Source organism: Malus sylvestris, chromosome 5 (assembly GCF_916048215.2).
Source record: "Malus sylvestris chromosome 5, drMalSylv7.2, whole genome shotgun sequence".
Classification (NCBI taxonomy): Eukaryota; Viridiplantae; Streptophyta; class Magnoliopsida; order Rosales; family Rosaceae; genus Malus; species Malus sylvestris.
In genome coordinates this window covers 23,425,786-23,445,780 of record NC_062264.1, presented here as the reverse complement: position 1 = coordinate 23,445,780, position 19,995 = coordinate 23,425,786, and the positions used below count along the sequence as shown (strand labels likewise).

At 38.1% G+C, this 19,995-nt stretch overlaps 1 protein-coding gene across 2 annotated transcripts; it reads left to right on the top strand.

Moving 5' to 3' along the window:
• Positions 1-3,965: 3,965 nt before the first annotated feature.
• LOC126624644 (protein NUCLEAR FUSION DEFECTIVE 4-like) lies at positions 3,966-9,720 on the top strand. Of its 2 annotated transcripts, none has more exons than XM_050293725.1 (4): positions 3,966-4,353; positions 5,868-6,215; positions 6,298-7,151; positions 8,923-9,720. In XM_050293725.1, exons 1-4 carry the CDS (start codon positions 4,177-4,179, stop codon positions 9,392-9,394), a joined length of 1,851 nt encoding a protein of 616 aa, XP_050149682.1. In that variant the 5' UTR covers positions 3,966-4,176; the 3' UTR covers positions 9,395-9,720. The 2 variants fall into 2 exon arrangements, with proteins under 2 accessions (XP_050149682.1, XP_050149683.1); XM_050293726.1 differs by lacking the exon at positions 3,966-4,353 and adding an exon at positions 5,709-5,719.
• The last annotated feature ends 10,275 nt before the right edge of the window (positions 9,721-19,995 follow it).

Here is a 19,995-nt window from a genome sequence, read left to right as displayed (position 1 = left end):
TCAATGATATTTTTACAAGAAAAATCCCTATAAGATGTCTTCGGAATTGAAAGGTTTCAATGAGCATTCAACATTGCGCTACGAGATATGAAACATGTCGGAAAAAAAAGTCCAAAAGGAGGAGTCACTTCAAATGGAGCTACCATTATTGCACGGGCCACTAGTGTGATTTATAATTAAGTCTCGAATGATATGTATATGGCTAGCTGCAAAGCTGCTGAAGAAAATATCATGATCTAATTTCTGAAGTTGGTTTTTTAAAAATTCAATTTCTAAAGTTGTGGAGTAGAGAGCATGTTAAATCAATAACGTGAATTGCATGCAACTTAATAATGGTGAATGGTGGGGTTTATGAACTGAATTCTAAATTGCAATATAAACCCAAAAGCGATAAGAGCATCTGTCTTTGTCTTCAACATATCTCATGTCTGCTTCTATTTCGAAGAAAGGAAATAACCCGAATATGATCGATCAATCGAATTAGATAAAATTCGATTAGTGCTTGGTTCAATTTCAGTAAATTTATCAAGCATAAACATCAACTACAAAGAAAATATCTCAGGCATATCAAGATAAAACTAGAGGTATTATGAAATACAAGTTACAACTCCGATCCTATTTGATTTGACAAAATCTACAAACATAAGAGTTACTTTAAAATGTGACTATCCAATTCAAAACTAATTCTCAGTAAATAAAGAAGTTCTAAGTTTTTATAGGAGTTACACTGGATTTTTATGATTTGATGTTGAATCCTCAACAATTATTATTATTGTAAATTACCACCAATAATTATAGTTTAGATATTTGGAAACTATTCACAAATCACAATCGAGAGCCACCTTTCGGCTAGGGTGGGCTTCAGCTTAGTGCAACTTGGGTAATTGATTTTTTGGTGCTCATTTCCTTTTTCTTTTTTAAGAACGATATAATAACCTACAGTAATTTCATCTAAATTACTGAAAAGGGAAAGATCAATACGAACTCCAAACGTGTGTTGCTAATTCTTTTGAAGTTCATACATCTAGTAAAAATTAGCCTACCTCACCCAATTAAAAAATTAACGCCACTTCACCTTGACAATTCCTAAAATAAAAATTATAGTCCACTGATGTGAAAATTTCTAGCTCTCCTCGCTTATCGAGTAAAGGATCTTATGATTAAGATTAGAAATGCATAATTATTTGGAAACTACATGACATAAAATGTAAATCTTGTATTTGGAAACAGTGTAAGTTGGAATTAAGAAATCATGTTCATGAATTGAAGCGCATCTGTCATGCTTACCTTATACAGACCACACAACTTGTACGAGTTTGTGCGATCCCAAACTCTATGTTTATGTTTATGTATAAGAAAACAAGGAAATATAAAGTAATTAAAGAATTAGACAAAGTCTTTACAAGTACAGAATGACTGGATGATACGCAGCCTTGCTTTTTAAAAATGAGTGATAAGAAAACCCACACACGGAGTGGTCCTTCCCACGTGCAGACAGTGCCAAAATAGCACACCCTGTCATCAAATTGATGTTTTTGTTGTGGCATAAATTTAGAGATAGAAGAGACGGAAATCGGTCGAAAGAATAAAATACGAAAATTTTCGAGGAATTTTTTATGCTTTGTCTTTTATTTATGAGTAACGAAGATATAAGACTTTTATACATAATATATTAGAATTTAGCTTCACATATATGCTATGATTTTTAACTTTAAACCAAAGATTATAAATTGTTTGTATTAAAAAATTAAGTAGGTGTTAAAAAATTGTAAATTTTAGAGCAGGTTCATGAATTTTAGGAGTGTTTATTGTATATTAGAGTTTCATGTATTTTTATAAAACTCAATGAATTTTGAGAGAGTAACTTAACTTTCAAAACTCAAAAGCGTAATTTGATTGTACCTTAAAATAGATGTGATAAATTAATTTATTGAATTGCTTATAGATAATTGTGACATCCCACATCGCCCAGGGCAGTGATCCTTAAATGTATATTCTCATCCATACCTAGCACGAGACCTTTTGGGAGCTCACTGGTTTCGGGTTCTGTAGGAACTTCGAAGTTAAGCAAGAATGAGGCTATAACACTTACAGGATAGGTGACCCACTGGAAAGTTGCTCATGAGTTCTAAAAAACAAAACCGTGAGGGAATGATAAGCCCAAAATGGACAATATCGTGCTACGGTGGTAGAGCGGGCCTGGGATATGATGGACCCCGGCCGGGATGTGACATAATTGTCAAAAAAAATTAATTTGATATCACTATAATACAAAAATAAAATTAATAATGATGAACTTAAATTAAATTAAATAGGTTTTAATAATTACCTAACAATTTAACGAGTATGCCACCACTTGTTTGAAAGTCTTGGACAAACAGTTAATTGACAAGAAGAGAAATGACCGTACTAACATGAATACTAACCAAACTTATCAAGTTGATCTTATCTGTGTTTTTTATTATATGATTGATAAGCCGGCGACAACTTAACATGCCACATGGTCGATGTCTTATCACCCACACATACACGCGAGCTTTCAAGAATTCAGTTTTTATAAGAGCCTTTTTTTGGGTCGGACACACAGAAGACTTTAGAATCTATGCTCACAAAAAAGTGGTCTTTTTTAATTTTCAGTTTAGGGATGTGTCCGAGATTATCACGTTCATCATATATATACTCCATTTTTATTTTTTATTTACCAAGTTATCAACCAGTCCACATGCTTGCTCGATGTTTCATTGTCTGCAAAGGTAATGAAAGTAGTCAAGAAACAATATTATTAGTGATGGTGCAAGCATGTGAAACTGTGAATATAAAATCTCAACATGGTAAAAGTAAGACTTTTCGTTAAGGTTACCACATGCTTTAAGCAAATCATTGTGTTGAAATAAGTTTGATAAGTGAGAAGAACTAGTTATTTATTGAAAATTAATTAAACTATCAAAGTAAGAGAACAAGATTGGTGATTATAAAAAGAACAATGTTTAGCTACTCAATAATGAGCAGGAAATCTTACTCAAAACTCTTCATGTTTAAATTATAGAAGTTTGTGCTTATATTCAGAATCGTTCATATTATAAATCATTCTGTAAAGATTATCTCTGCAAAAAAAAAAAAAAAAAAAGAATTATAACTAAAGTTGCTTGGTCAATCTATTGTAACAAATATATAAACGGTTCATAATGGTTTTACCAATTTCATTCATCTATTTTTATACAATTTGAAGACTAAACAACCTTAATTTTAATTGACTTTTTGCAAAGGCGATCTTTATAGATTGATTTATAATATAAACGATTATGATCATAAACACGAAGTTCTATAGATCGGCAATGAATAGTTACTAAATGAGTTTAGTTTTAATTGATTTTTATTGCAAATGGTCTCTTAATTTGAGTTTATACTGTGAACGGTTCTGATCATAAGTAAATCGATCACAAAGTGTTTTGAGGAGGACTTCCTTCAAAACTTTGAGTATCCAAGTATTTTTCTTCATTTGTCTCTTGAATCGGATCCATGACAAGGGTTCAAAAATAAAGAAATGTCCAGTCTTGTGGGTCTCACTTCTATTACAAAGTGCACAGTTTTGTGTGTCTAAATAATTTTATTGTAAAAAGGAAATTGTTATTGGCACTTCAAAAATCTCATTCTACACTCTCCACAAGTGTATTTTTCTTTATAAATATAGAAAGTTTGGAGTGCAAAATAAGAAAGTTTGGAGTGCCAAATGTATCATATTTAGAAAACCTAATCCACATTATATGAAATAATTATTAAGAATAGAAAAATGTTGCTAGATATTTTAATTTCATGATAACCCTAATTAATCTGCTAGTTTTATTCTTGCCCACAATAATTCTCATGTGCAATGCTTAAGTTGCGGAGTTCTTTCTATGGGTTTGAGTGGTTTAGATCCATTATAATATATAATAAGTTTTCACAAATCATATGGGTGACCCAATTACTAGTAAAACTCGAAAACCAGAAACTCATCACTTGATGAGCATTGTGAACAAACTGGTGCATGAAAATTTAATCATCAAAAGAAAATTTGGTGATTTGAAACATGAAAATACCCGAAAGCCGCCACCTCGTTACTTGATCGATTTTCTACTAAAAGATAAAGCCGTCCCATAACAGAAGATGCGAGTTTGGGTGTGACAAAAGATATATATGAAAGCCACGGAGGAAGATGACTCCGACCCTTTGCTGGGGAGTAGAAGAATTGAAAGGCAAAAAAGAGAAGAGAAGGAGCGTTTTGGTCGTCTACCAACTTTTAACGTCGAATTACAGGAAAGAAAACTTGACGAAAATGCAGGTCCAATACATGGAGAAACATCTGCAGAAAAGGTATGGTTTTTTCGCCTCTCATTACGCGCATGTTTAACCAATTTGTAACTCAATTAATTAAGAACTTTGTTCTCCAATATTCCATGTACAAGAAGGTTGGAAATTGATGACGTTTGACTCGATGAAACCCTGGCTAAAGAATCTTCTCCTCGTACGTCACGTGACGTGGAGGTTGGGCAAATGGCAACCCAACTCGCTTGTTGGTACATCACGCGACGAAATCAGTCTACGTTTTCCAGTTTTTGCCTTTTACATCTTATTTTCCTTTCGTGATCGTAACTACGTACATGTACAAAATAAAATTCATTTCGTTTATTTCCCAGAAAAAAAGTTTGTCTTGGAACTTGGATTTTGCATGCCGGCGAATACTATGCGTTACATCGGATACTTTTCCAATGCTTCATTATTCGATTTGGATTTTGCCTTGTTTGCTTTTGCACTACTACCCCGCAAGGAAACTACGAGCAATGAACATTTTTCGTTATGGAGAAAATTACAAATTGGAATACTTGGTACAATCCGGGTTTCGTTTTGAAAGATTCCTTTCAAATATTAGTAATCATCGTCCAAGATATTATGGGATATTGTCTTGCATGATTCAAAACAATTCAAACAAACTCACCATACTGGATTAATCTTAACTTGGATAATAGTTTTATTAAAACCAAAAGAAAAATTCGAAACTCAAGCGTGTAATAGACGTGGGAAACAACTTACAGATCATCATCATGACCTCCCGTCCAAATGATACAAGCCATGTGGAGAGAATTTCCTTCCGGATTGTTTCTTAGGTAGGCCTCTCATAAGTCTTCCTCTTCCTACTTATATGTGTTAGTGAGTACTATGTAATTGGAAGTTGAGTAATGCTAGGGAGATTAAATTTGTAGACTAAATTTTGTAAACCAAATAGTATGGAAGTTGATAATTGGATTATTACTTAAACGTGCTCATTTCTTATTGGTGACACATAATTTAGTTTGCAAATTTAGTCTATAAATTTAGTTTCTCTAGCATTACTCATTAGAAGTTAGGTTTTGAGAGTGATTCAAACACAAGTTGAATCTTCTCCCATTATTAGTTGAGTTTACTTTTCTTCTTCTTCTCTCAAATTTTATACTATATCATTACGATGTACTAATATTTTTTTTCGCTTACAAGTTAAAGGTCTCAATAATAAACCCTAATCCTATAATAAATCTTAATCCTAATAGGTTCGACTCTCATAAATTATAATTTCGATACAATTCTTCTACCTCAATATTATATAAGTATAGTAGTAAAACAATATTCACTAAAAAGACATTAGGAGAACAGGAAGCGGGGCTGGGAAGACGACGCCAAAAGCACCAAACAGCGCCCACCGCCTGTAAAACTTTTCTTCTTCTTTATTCAACCACAAAAAGCAATTTTTATTATTTTTAATTCAGAAACTCTCTTTAAATACTGGTCCCGTCCCTTAGCAGTAGCACCTCACCCTTTAACAAATCTCACCACTCTCCCTGCGTTTTTTTCAGACCGACACAGAAATGGGGTTTGCTTCCTACCGCTCCTCCGTTTCCTCTGCCACCAAATGGCTGGGATTCGTCACCGCCGTCTGGGTCCAATCTATTTCCGGCAACAACTACACTTTCTCCAACTACTCCGCCGCCCTCAAAACCCTCATGGGCCTCACCCAGCTCGAACTCAACAACCTATCCGTCGCCAAAGACGTCGGCAAAGCCTTCGGTCTCCTAGCCGGGCTGGCTTCTGATAAACTGCCGACCTGGGTCATCCTCCTCATCGGCTCCGTCGAGGGTCTCGTCGGCTACGGCGCCCAGTGGCTCGTCGTCAGCGAAAGAATCAAGCCCCTCTCCTACTGGCAGGTAAATAAAAAACTCAGTCGGCACTTTCGTGGAACACTAAAGAGTGCAATCAAACTAACGATTAGTTTAATTTTTCTCTCAGATGTGTATATTTCTCTGCATGGGCGGCAACAGCACGACGTGGATGAACACGGCGATTCTCGTCACATGCATCCGAAACTTCCGGCGAAACCGGGGACCCGTTTCGGGGATTCTGAAGGGTTACGTGGGTCTCAGCACCGCCATCTTCACCGACCTCTGCGCCGCTCTCTTCAACAACGACCCCGCTAGCTTCCTCCTCATGCTCGCCGTAACCCCCTTCGCCGTCTGCTTAACCGCCATGCTCTTCCTCCACGAGGTCCCCCCTTCTTCCTCCTCCTCAGAAGACAACCGCGACTCCAGATATTTCTGGGTCGTCAACGCCGTCGCCATCTGCGTCGCACTCTACCTCCTCGCCTACGACTTCATCCCAAACCCTTCGAACCTCTTGTCCCTAATCTTCTCCGTTATTCTGTTAATCCTCCTGGCGTCGCCGCTCGCGATTCCTGCGTATGCGTTTTTCACCGCGTGGGCCTCGAAGCCGGACCTGGTCGCGTCCGAGTCGGGTCCAGATCCGAACACCCGATCTGACGAGCCACTTTTGAGGCAGACGGCGGCGGACGACACACAGCACAAGCCAGAGGTGGCTGCTGCGGCGGCGGAGGTGGTGGAGGCGAAGAGGAGGCCGGTGCTCGGGGAGGACCACACCATCTTCGATGCGATGGTGAAGTTGGATTTCTGGATTTTGTTCGTGTCGTTTTTGTGCGGGGTGGGGACGGGTCTGGCGGTTATGAACAATATGGGGCAGATTGGATTGGCGCTCGGATACGTGGACGTGTCGATCTTCGTTTCGCTGACGAGCATTTGGGGTTTTTTCGGGCGGATCGGTTCGGGTATGATTTCGGAGTACTTCATCAGGTTGGTTTACTTAACACCCACTCTTCCTCTTTATGTATACTCATCGAATATTATTAAGAATTAAACTATTATTCATATTTGTTTTGCTATGCTTTTTTTCCTTTTTTTTTTAAATTATTTTTGAAAATATCAAGTAAAACCAGAATTGTCCTTTTTCAGAAGTGTTTGTTAGAAATTATATGTAGTATCTTTTGGGGTATAATTCTGAAGAAGTATAGGAAGATTCGGATTTTTCCAATAAAATATTTAACGATTCTTATTTTTAGTGTACTTCAATAATCTACATGTTAGCTTCCAAACAGAGTTAGATTCGGTTTTGGAATAATTTATTTTCTTTAATAAGAAACCGTTTTTTTTGTTTAATTTGCTTTTGGGTTCTTTTGACTTCCCCTTAAAGAATTGCTTCGTGTATTTTTATAAAGTAATGTTATTCATATCATATTTTTATATTATATTTTATACCATCTTATATGGACAGTCACATCATTTGAAAAATTTGCAAAACTCAAGGAAATGAAGGAGAAAGACTCATCGTATACCATAATCATAATTTAATTAACTAGTTTTTCTTAATTATTAGTTTATTAAATAATGAACTAAGTTTAAATATCTGATTAATTCAAATGATGTGGCTGTCCACATCAAATTCCACCTAAAATGATATGAAAATATGGTACAAAAACATGATACGAATAGAATTACTCATTTTTATAAGTAAATAATTGTCGGAAATATTTGTCTCCTTGTGCATCCTCCCCACTCACTCCTCTTTTTCTATTATTATTTAGATTCCGGAATTTCCGATTCACACTTAAGAGCAAAAATGTGCTTTAAGATTGCTTTCGAGATTTTTTTTATTTTAATTTTGGCAGACTACTACTTACATGTATTTAATATATTTATTATCTGATTGCCGAGATAGTGATTATGTTAAATATATGTAAGTGTTACACTCTCTCACTTTTTATTGTAGATGATATTGTTTGTTAAAAAAAAAAATATTATAGCCGAATATATGTAATTTTCAAATATCAAGGGAACATGGCTTTTGAGAAATATGAAAGGTAACATACCCTTTGGGTGAACATTTAAGGACAAGTTGATTAGAATTCAAGCAACGCAGCATACACGGTCCGGATTTAAGATATCTTGTTGGAGTTTTTCCCCACAAAGTCCATCTTATTTTTCTCTTCCAGATTGCATACATAAATGTGCGTAGCTAACTCATTCCTTTTTATATACAATAGTTTTGCAAGTCCTTAATAACATTACTCTTTGGAAAAAAAAAAAAAAACACTTCAAATTCAATATCGTAGAAAAACAGTATGCCCACTTTAGATTGGAGATGACCACCATAAGAATTTTCAAACTGGGAATTAATTAGAACATGACAATTGAGAAGATAGCCGACGGGCTTTTCTTTTCTTTTCTCCTTTTTTCGTGTTTTCTCATTGTAATTATTAGGGTTCTTTATCTAGTTTTCTATAAATATATTTGTACTTCTGGTTACGTTTTTGAACTTTTTTCATGAGGGCCATCCCTTGCTTTATATTGTGGTCCTAACTTAAATTGCTTGATGGACAAGTCTATGCAATTTTCAGTGTGTCTTTAAATCTCTTGGTTCTTTGTATATAACATCTATGCTTGGAAAATCTACAAGCTTTCATTGTCTGAAAATGCTTGCCAACTAACTTTCTTGGTGGCATACTATTTTGGCCTAAGAAAATCAACCAACATTTAACACTTTCTTGTCCCAAATTTGTAATGACAGGAAAGCTGCAATACCAAGACCTCTATGGAATGCTGCTTCTCAGATTCTAATGGCTGTTGGCTACATCCTCATGGCCATTGCCATGCCCGGTTCGCTATACATCGGTTCGACCATCGTTGGCATTTGCTATGGAGTTCGTCTTGCCGTCACAGTACCCGTCGCTTCTGAACTATTTGGTCTCAAGTACTACGGACTTATTTACAACATTCTAATCCTCAACCTTCCACTCGGCTCCTTCCTCTTCTCCGGCCTGCTTGCCGGACTATTGTACGACATGGAGGCTACCACCACGGAAGGAGGTGGCAACACCTGCGTCGGCGCACATTGTTACCGGCTCGTGTTCGTCATCATGGCCATTGCCTGTGTTATTGGGTTTGGTTTGGACATTTTGCTGTCCATTAGAACCAAGAATCTCTACACGAGGATTCAAGCTGGCAAGAAAACAAAGAGAGTGGTTGATGGCACACAGTAGGGTAAACAAATGTAGCACTTGGGCACCAATTAGCTCTTAAGTCTACTCGAGTTTATTTCAAGTTCGAATCTCCTTCCTATTAGTTTTAGAAAATGTTGGACTTAGAGGCTAAGAATTTGAGGATTGATGGGCTTAATTTTAGCCCAGTGATATCCTCCATTTAGAATTAGAATTAAGTTGGATGTGTGAATTTTTGAGGCCTGCATTATGTTTGATGGGCTTCCTTGGACTGCGAAATTTGTATTGATGTTGGATTTAGTCTGTAATTTTTTTTATAATCGGATTACTTTCCTACCAATAGCCAATGGGTGGGCTTTACGTATTTACCAACCATTCTTTGTTTCTTTTTTGGCCTCTATCTAACATTACAATATGTTAGTATTGATTCATGATTTTGTCTGGAGTAACGATCCTTCCGAGTTATTGTTTTACAACTTTTGCTCAAAATAAAAGGCTGGCTTTTTAGCCAAAATGGTCTCTGAGATTTACATAACACATCACTTTGGTCCCTAAGATTGAAAATCAATAGAAATGATCCCTGAGATTGTCCACCATCCATTATTTTGGTCATTTCGTGAAAAACTCCATTAAGTGTCCCAAAGCTCTTGGTCGAAAGTTTGGGCAATTTTCAAAACTTTGTAACTCAATCGTTTCTTAAACAAATTCGACCCATAATATATCAAAATGAACATAGGAAAGTGTAAAACAAAATTATACCTATTTGGAAGCCCAATGGTTGCCGGAGATGGCTGGAAAATAGCTTGAAAGGTGACTGGTCTGTAGAAAAACTAGAAAACTCGCCGGAAACTGGGTAAATTTTAAACGTTCATAACTTCTTCAATACTCAAAGAAATCGAGTGATTCAAAAACGAAAATCATACTTCTCAACGTGACGAAAAGAATGGTACCTTTCTCGATAGCTAATTCACCATGGTTTAGCCGGAAAACGGCTCGAAAGTGGCTAACTCGAGACCAATACAACCACTTTCAAGCCGTTTTCCGACCAAAAAACAACGATTTATCTGTCAAAAAGGTACTATTCTCTTCGTCTCATCGAGAAGTATAATTTTTGTTTTTGAATAACTCGATTTCGTTGAGTATTGAAGAAGTTATGAACGTTTAAAGTTTACCCAGTTTCTGGCGAGTTTTCTAGCTTTCTCGCGAACCAATCACCTTTCAAGCTATTTTCCGACCATCTCTGGCAACCATTGGGCTTCCGAATAGGTATAATCTTTTCTACACTTTCCTATCTTCATTTTGATATATTATGGGTCGAATTTGATTAAGAAATGATTGAGTTACGAAGCTTTGAAAATTGCCCAAACTTTCGACCAAGAGCTCCGAGACACTTAACAAAGTTTTTAACGAAATGACCAAAATAATGGATGGTAGACAATCTCAAGGACCATTTCTATTGATTTTCAATCTTAGGGACCAAAATGATGTGTTATACAAATCTCATGGACTATTTTGGCTAAAAAGCCTAAAAGGTTTTAATGGAAAACAAGGACATAATTCTTACAAAGCTGTCTAAAAAGACCATTGCACCACATTTCGATAAGTTTAGGAACCAATTCAAAAAATTTAATCCATGAGCCAAAGCTCCAATCGAAACAAAGTTTAAAAACCAATACTCCAATTTTCTCTAAATTAAATACCAAATGAAAAATGCTATTTTCATCTTAAATACGTACTAAACATTTTTGTTTTTAAGTTTTAGTTCAGTTGGAAATGCTTTCACCTCAATTTAAATTAGTTAAAGTAGACGATGACTTACCACTAACGCTAGTCTTAGTTTCAACTCTAATTAATGTCGAGTTCTATACCAAATTATGATTGACTTATTATGTTGCTTAACCAACCATCACAGGATCCGCTCCTCGTGTTCAACATTCGGCCGAATTACATATAAGCCCAATTGTGAAATTTTAATCTATGTCATTTTTATTGCATTTGTTGTGACATACATTTGGAAATTAACAATTGTATGTGTTTCAAAAAACTCAAAAAGAATTTTGAGCCACTTAAAATGCAACGTAGAAAAACAATACAATACAGCATGTAGATCTATATCTATGGTTTTCTCTTATATACGATGCACGAGTGACAGGTCAAAGCCATCATTGGTCAACCGGTGAAGGCTTTCTGCATAAACACATAGAAACATACATATCACAAGACTTGCAGCCAAAGCATCCTGCCATATATGGAACTTTGATCCCTTAAAAAGGGCTGTTTGGTGAGCCGGTTAAGATAAGTTGTGATAGTTTTTTTTTAAGAGACGGTATTATCTATATTAAGGTTAAGAAGGATGAACTTAACTTTACAATGAACTAACAATAATTTGATTCAAATTTATCTTTGACGACACCATCGAACCTAAAATAGACTTGCTCTACTAAGTCATAATAGAATTTGGACAGGATGAGTTGGTGAGTCCACAATAGAGTGGATTCTAACAAATCCTGACACGGTTACAAATCCCATTTCGAGGCAACGGCGTTCGATCTTCCTTTCCTCCCTCTGTCATCATTATCAACTCTTTCTCCAGGCCTCCTCTCTCTCTCTCTCTCTCTCTCTTCACAAGCGGCGTTCTGGATAGGTTATTGTAAGCAGAGTCGTGTGCGGGTCCTGAGCTGTGACCGACGATATTTTGGTGCAATTTAGTTCAGAGGGTACAGAGATTGACTACTGGTTCACTTGCAACAGCGACTGCAGATCGAATTCGGGTTCAACGCCGCATCGTCTTCCATCGTGAGAGGCTGGTGGAGATTTCTTCTGTGAATTGTAGTGAGTGTTTGAAATTGAAGAGCATGGAGAGGAGTGAGTGGAGGGTGTTGATGCATAAAATCGGTGAAAACTTTGGTACAACAGAAAATGTTAAGTTTGTGACCTTCGCTAGATTGCTCCGATCACTAGTGTGGATAAGTATGTAAATGGATAGGGACAGGGAAGCAAACACAAGATGTACGTGGTTCACCCAGATTGGCTACGTCCACGGAGTAGAAGAGTTCTCATTAATTGTGAAGGGTTTACACAAGTACATAGGTTCAAGCTCTCATTTAATGAGTACTAGTGAATGATTTAGTACAAATGACATTAGGAAATATTGTGAGAGAATGATCTCTATTTATAGAAGAGAGTTTCTAGTTTCATTCTGACATTGACACGTGTCGTGTTGTGATTGGCTTCTGATGTTGACACGTGTCACGCTATGATTGGCTTCTGATGTCGACACGTGTCGCGCTGTGATTGGCCTCCTGGTTGGAGGGAAACTCTTCTGGGTCCTGGACGGTATAACGTTGACTGGTGCTCAGTAGTTTCGGGATTGGTCAAGTATGGTACAAACAGTGCTCCCCTAAGTTCTAGAGTAAGGGAAACTCCTCGGTTGGGGACTTGCAAGATCCAAGCCACTGAGTAATCACGAAACTTCTAAGTACCGAAGTGTGGTATCATTTTCACTTGCCTTATCTATCTCATATGTAGATGTGGCATCTTCTCTGGAAGTACTTTTCCTCCATCCAGGGGTGGTATCTTAAACTGATGAAGATGCACAAGGTAATGTATCAATTTCACTTCAAGCTTACTTGTAGTTAAGGCTTGGTCAAGTGCGATACAAACCCTATAGTAGGAGTCCACCAAGTCGCCGAGCTAGGAGATTTGCCAAAGGAGGTAACAAACAAGGTAAGCAATCGTATTCCAAGCAAGCAACCTGGATCGGAGGTTTGACTTCGGCTTACGGTTGATTGTTCTCCTTCTCCTTGTGTCGTAAACAGCAACAAGGATAAGGATAAGCAAATGGAGAAGAGATGATATGAGATACTTTTATTTTTGAAGAAGTAACTTTCCACAGGCTTATTCTTGAACTGGGCTTAAGGGTTTTCTGGTTTCCTCCAGAGTATAAGGCCGACTCAAGAATTTGAGGGTCAAAACAAGTCCATCAAATCTAGAGTACGTTCGACCCTGATGATATGAGATACTTTTGCTGTTGACAAAGTAGTGGATGTATCGACACATGTTTTGTTACGCTTATCTCCACATGCTTCCTTGTATCCTTATCACTTGCCCTATCTGTTCCTCAGGCAGATGTGGTATCTTCTCGGGAAGCATAAGATGTTGAAGATGAGTACTCGAAGCAATGCCAGGTAGTAATCAGGCAAAGGGTTCCAGGCAGTCAGTTCCTGACTAGAAGCTTGATTCCAAGTGCTGACTGATTGCTCTCTTTCTTCTTGTCTTGCAGGTAAGAACAAGACCAAAGGAAAAGACAGGGAAAAAGCATGATATGGGATACTCTTACTTTTAACCTGATGATATGAGATACTCTTGCTCTGGTGTGGCTTGTTTGCAGAGGTATTATCGGGAGGAAAAAAAAGCTGAGTATTTCGAGAGACTTTGCTGAGAGTGCCCTCTCGATGTGAAGAAAAGTTTAGCATTATTTTTTTATTTGTAGGTCTGCCTGGCTGTGGAAGATGGAGGTCGACATATATAGGAGTCTCCCTAACAACAAGTAGTAGTGCTATTCTTTTACCCTTCTTGGTCATAACAATGTAGTGGGAGTTGCAAGCTTCACGTATTTTAACTTTGTCAGAGCATTTTGAAAAAGTGGTATGTGGTATCTGGAAAGCTAATGTTGCGTGTTAAGATTGCAGACAAGCTTTATCCAAGGAAATCTGGCTCTCGAAGTTCGGAAAGTGGTGCCTCTTCGGTTTTCGAACAAGCAATCTTATCGGCGATCTGGCTCTCGAGATTCAGAGAATGGTGCCTCTTTAATTTTTGAGAAAGCAATCCTATTGGGAGTCTGACTCTTGAGATTCGGAGAGCAGTGTCTCTTCGAATTTTTAGAAAGTAATCTTGTTAGAAGTCTGGCTCTCGAGATTCGGAGGGCGGTGCCTCCTCGATTTTGTAGCACGTAATCCTGTTGGAAGTCTGGCTCTCGAGATTCGGAAAGCGATGCCTCTTCGATTTTTGAGAAAGCAATCCTGTTGGAAGTCTAACTCTTGAGATTCGGAGAGTAGTGTCTTTTCGATTTTTTAGAAAGTAATCCTGTTGGGAGTTTGGCTCTTGAGATTCGGAGGGCGGTGCCTCTTCGATTTTTGAGCACGTAATCCTGTTGGGAGTCTGGCTCTCGAGATTCGGAGAGTGGTGCCTCTTTGATTTTTGAGCAAGCAATCTTGTTAGCAGTGTTTTCTCAAATGTGAGTAAAGGTTGGGCATTTTTTCCAGTTTGCCTTTCCACGGAGCATGGAGGTTGACACACATTGGGCATTTCTAGTTATTAAGTAGTGGTACTGTTCCTTTACCCTTGTGGGTAATAGTAGGGTAGCTGGACCTTCAAAATTTATGTGTCTAACCTTTGTCAGAGATCTTTGGCAAAGTTATATGTGGTACCCGAAGAGCTGATGTTGCGTGTGGAAAGTGGTGCCTCTTCGGAATCCGGAGAGTGGTGCCCCTTCGATTTTTGAACCAACGACCTTGTTGCCCTTTCTTTTATAAGGGCACCAATTGTGTGCAAGAAGTACATTAAGAGAGTTATTACTTGTAGGAATTTTCCCCTTACTTTAGAGATTTATTGCACCTCATTTCTCCTTCATCATTTTTGAGAATGTCTCGCACATCCGACTGTCGTTTTGACTTGAACTTTGGTGAAGAAACAGCCATGCCTTTTCAAGACAACATATGGCGCCCATCCTTCTTATCCCTTACTGGTCCTCTTACCATTGGGGACTGATGAAGAATGATATGACCACTGCAGTGGTGGCCAGGAACCTTCTCACTTCCAAAGATAACAGACTACTTTCCAAACGGTCTGATGAGTTGGTTGTTAAGGATTCTCTGGCTCTCAATGTTCAGTGTGCAGGTTCTGTGTCTAATATAGCCCAACGCCTATTTGCTCGAAACCGCCAAGTTGAATCATTAGCGGCTGAAGTGATAAGTCTCAAATAAGAAATCAAATGGTTCAAGCATGAGAATAAACAGTTGCACAGGCTCGTACATGACTATGCTACAAACATGAAGAGGAAGCTCGACCAGCTGCAAGAATCTGATGGTCAAATTTTACTTGATCATCAGAGGTTTGTGGGTTTGTTCCAAAGATATTTATTACCTTCGTCTTCTAGGGCTGTACCGCATAATGAAGCTCTAAATGATCAACCTTCGGTGCCTCCTCCTTTTGGGGTTCTGCCTAGTACTGAGGCTCCGAATAATCACCCTCTGGTGTCTCCTCTTTCTGGGGCTCTGCCGACTGCTGAGACTTCTCCTGAGCAACCTTTGTGAAAGCTCCCTCTTGTTTGTTTATTTTGATTCATGTATATGTACATATTTGTAACTTATCAGAGATATCAATAAACAAGCTTTGCTTCATTTCAACGTATTATGTTAAATACACCAAGGCCTTCTTCACTAAATTCTTTGAATTTTTCCTTTTGTTGAAGCTTGTATGTTGAAGCTTTGTGAGTGAAGCATGTAGGTTGAGGTAGTGCTCCCTTAAATTCCCGAGTAAGGAAAACTTCTCGTTTGAAGACTTGAAAAATCCAAGTCACTGAGTGGTTGTGAGACTTCCAAGTATCAAGGTGCAGTAGCATATAATAGGAGTCCCCCAAGGCTCCGGTCGAGGAAGTTGATGAATGAGGCATTTCCTTTCTAAGTGGTAGCCCAAAACTTCTTCATATATATTTGTTATGAAAGTTGTTAGGTCCAAAGAAGAGGAGGCCTACGCAATTTTTTTTTTTCAAATTTTCAAATTTCTGAATTTCCGAATTTTTGAATTTTCGAATTTCCAAAAAAATATATATATGTGTATATATATATATATATATATATATATATATATATATATATATATTTAAAGCTTTGTAGGTGAAGCTTTGGTGTTGAAGCTTTGTTGGATACCATGAATTGATTTTGCTTCACACTATCTTGATCAAGATAGTGTGAAGCTTTTGTAGGTGAAGTTTTTGTGTTGAAGCTTCGTAGGTGAAGCTTTTGTGGGTGAAGCTTTTGTGGTGGGTGAAGCTTTTGTGGTAGGTGAAGCTTTTGTGGTGGGGGAAGCTTTGGTGGGTGAAGCTTTGTGGTGGGGGAAGCTTTGGTGGGTGAAGCTGTTGTTGGTGAAACTTTTATGGGTGAAGCTTTTGTGGTGGGGGAAGCTTTTGTGGGTGAAATTTTTGTTGGTGAAACTTTTATGGGTGAAGCTTTTGTAGGTGAAGCTTTTATGGTGGGTGAAGCTTTTGTGGTGGATGAAGCTTTTGTGGGTGAAGCTTTTATGGGTGAAGCTTTTGTTGGTGAAGCTTTTATGGGTGAAGCTTTTGTAGGTGAAGCTATTGTGGGTGAAGCTTTTGTAGATGAAGCTTTGGAGTTGAAGCTTTGTAGGTGAAGTTTAAGAGTTGAAGCTTTTGTTGGTTACCATGAATTGATTTTGCTTCACACTATCTTGATCAAGATAGTGTGAAGCTTTTTGAGAATTTGTAGTTGTCCTCCATTGATGAAGTTTTTGTTGGTGAAGCTTTGGAGTTGAAGCTTTTGTTGGGTACCATGAATTGATTTTGCTTCACACTATCTTGATCGAGATAGTGTGAAGCTTTTAAGAATTTGTAGTTGTCCTCCATTGATGAAGCTTTTGTTGGTGAAGCTTTGTTGGGTACCACGAATTGATTTTGCTTCACATTATCTTGATCAAGATATGATGAAGCTTTTGAGAATTTTTAGTTGTCCTCCATCGATAAAACTTTGTTGAATTTCCTTTTTTTTTTCTTCTTTTTGGAAACTAGAAATTTGAAAATGTGGGAGAGACAACATATACAAATTTTGCTTCCACACTGTTGAGCAAGAGATTATGATGCAAGTCACACCTTGTAGTAGTCGAAGGTTTGGATGAACCATATAAATTGTATTTGCTTCGAACAGTCTTGAATTTGCTTTGAAGGTTTGAGAACTATAGTTGCCCTTCATTGATGAAGCTTTTGTTGGCACCATTAATTGGTTTTGCTTCACACTGTCTTGATCAAGAGTGTTTGAAGCTTTTGAGAATTGTGGTTGCCCTCCATTGATGAAGCTCTTGTTGGCACGATAAATTGATTTTGCTTCACACTGTCTTGATCAAGAGTGTGTGAAGCTTTTGAGAATTGTGGTTGAACTCCTTTGATAAAGCTCTTGTTTGCACCATAAATTGGTTTTGTTTCACACTGTCTTGATCAAGAGTGTGAAGCTTTTGAGAATTGTGGTTGCCCTCCATTGATGAAGCTCTTATTGGCACCATAAATTGGTTTTGCTTCACACTGTCTTGATCAAGAGTGAGTGAAGCTTTTGAGAATTGTGGTTGAACTCCTTTGATGAAGCTCTTGTTGGCACCATAAATTGGTTTTGCTTCACATTGTCTTGATCAAGAGTATGTGAAGCTTTTGAGAATTGTGGTTGCCCTCCATTGATGAAGCTCTTGTTGGCACCATAAATTGGTTTTGCTTCACATGGTCTTAATCAAGAGTATGTGAAGCTTTTGAGAATTGTGGTTGCCCTCCATTGATGAAGCTCTTGTTAGCACCATAAATTGGTTTTGCTTCACATTGTCTTGATCAAGAGTGAGTGAAGCTTTTGAGAAGTGGTTGAACTCCTTTGATGAAGCTCTTGTTGGCACCATAAATTGGTTTTGCTTCACACTGTCTTGATCAAGAGTGTGTGAAGCTTTCTACGAGTTGTAGTGTTTGCATTGTTACAGAGGGGAAATGTTTGAGGCAGATACAAGAGGGCTGAATAGCTTGATCTTCGTATGCCATGCACTGAAGTTGTTGTTGGCTTGCAATAAGACTTTGTTGGTGACTATAACTCTTGTTGGGCATAAGTGCTCCCCTAGTTAAGTTGTTAAGCTTGACGGTTTTTGATTATTTGTGAATGCTAAGAGTTTACATGTACAAGTTGTACCACTCGTCTTCTGGTAGGTGGAATGAATGGTGAGTTGCTTTCATCACTTGGTTGGTGGTACGAAGATGGGTTCCTTCTTCACCTGGTTGGTGGCATGAGTGGCAAGTTGCCAAATGATATTAGAGTACGGGTTATACATTTCATCACCTGGTTGGTAGCACGAAGATGAGTTCTTTCTTCACCTGGTTGGTGGCATGTGTGGCAAGTTGCCAAATGATATTAGAGTATGGGTTGTACATTTCATCACCTGGTTGGTGGCATGAAGCAGAGTACGGGTTGTACATTTCATCACCTGGTTGGTGGCATGAAGATGAGTTCCTTTTTCACCTGGTTGGTGGCATGAATGGCAAGTTGCCAAATGATATTAGAATACGGGTTGTACATTTCATCACCTGGTTGGTGGCATGAAGATGAGTTCCTTCTTCACATTTTATCACCCGGTTGGTGAGAATAAGGGCAAGGTGTCAAGGCACTTGTAGTAAGTGTCGAAGACACAAAGTATGTTGAACTCTTTCGAAGCACAGTTGGCTTATGTATAGATGTGTTGGAATGTATGATGTTTATGTATGAATATGTTGGAATGTATAATGTTTATGTATGTATGTGTTAGAATATATGATGTTTATGTTGATTGATATGAGTGATGCTTATGAATGTTTTGCTATGCATGAAGGGATCCATGCTTTTGATATGTGAACCATATTGGTTGTAACACTTAGTATCACATACTTTGTGTCAAAGTATGTATGTTGAAGCTCTGAGTTAGAGTATAAGGGTAGGTCAGGGTAGACCAAGTGTTCTAGTGTTAGGAATGCAAAAGATTCAAAAGAAGTCGTCTGAATTCCCTCTTCTTTAAATATTTGCCGAATGACTTGTGTGACAAAAGATCTCAAGCGGTTGAGAGTCAAAACATTTGTAATGTGTATGCCTTCTTATAATAGCATTTCCTTCAATACCTAGTCCTCCACTTTGAAAGAGTGAGGCTTGGCCCCATCGTCATAATAGTCGACGGTACGTTCACTCCTGGTTGTCTTGATACGAACTTTTATCCCTCTTGTTATAATGGGCTTGCTGAGAGTAAAAATCATTTCTCTTACCAAGAGACAGATACGTTTGGTGACTTAGTGAATAGCTAAATGAGGCACGAGATGATGCAATAGGTGTCTGAATGGCCAAGATCTCCTCACTTGGTAGAACTTGACTTCTACTTCCCACTTGTTGATAGGGGTTAACCATATGGAGGTTCCCTTGGTATGTCCTTGCTTCGGTGGAAACGTGGTTGTAAGCATATTTCATCACCTCAGAATAAGTCTTCCAAGTGTTGGCATTGATCATGTACTTGAAGAAACAATCACGTAGGCCTGCCGTGAAGGCCTTGAGGGCGGTCTTGTCATCTGCCTCAGCGCAGCGAGAATACTCATGGCTGAAGCGACCGGCATACTCTCGTAGTGACTCGTCCAGCTTATGGCGAATAGTGTACAAGTCATCTGTAGAATGCAAGCGATCGGTCTGGAAGATGTGTTGAGAAACAAACAGTTTCCTCAGTTCCTCAAATGAGTCTACTGTCTTAGGTGGAAGACAGCAATACCAGTTTAGAGCTCCGCCAAAGAGGGTGGAAGGGAAAAGAAGGCATCGCTCTTCGTCAGTGTGCATTTGATATGCCAAGGTGGACTCAAAGAGGTTAAGGTGTTC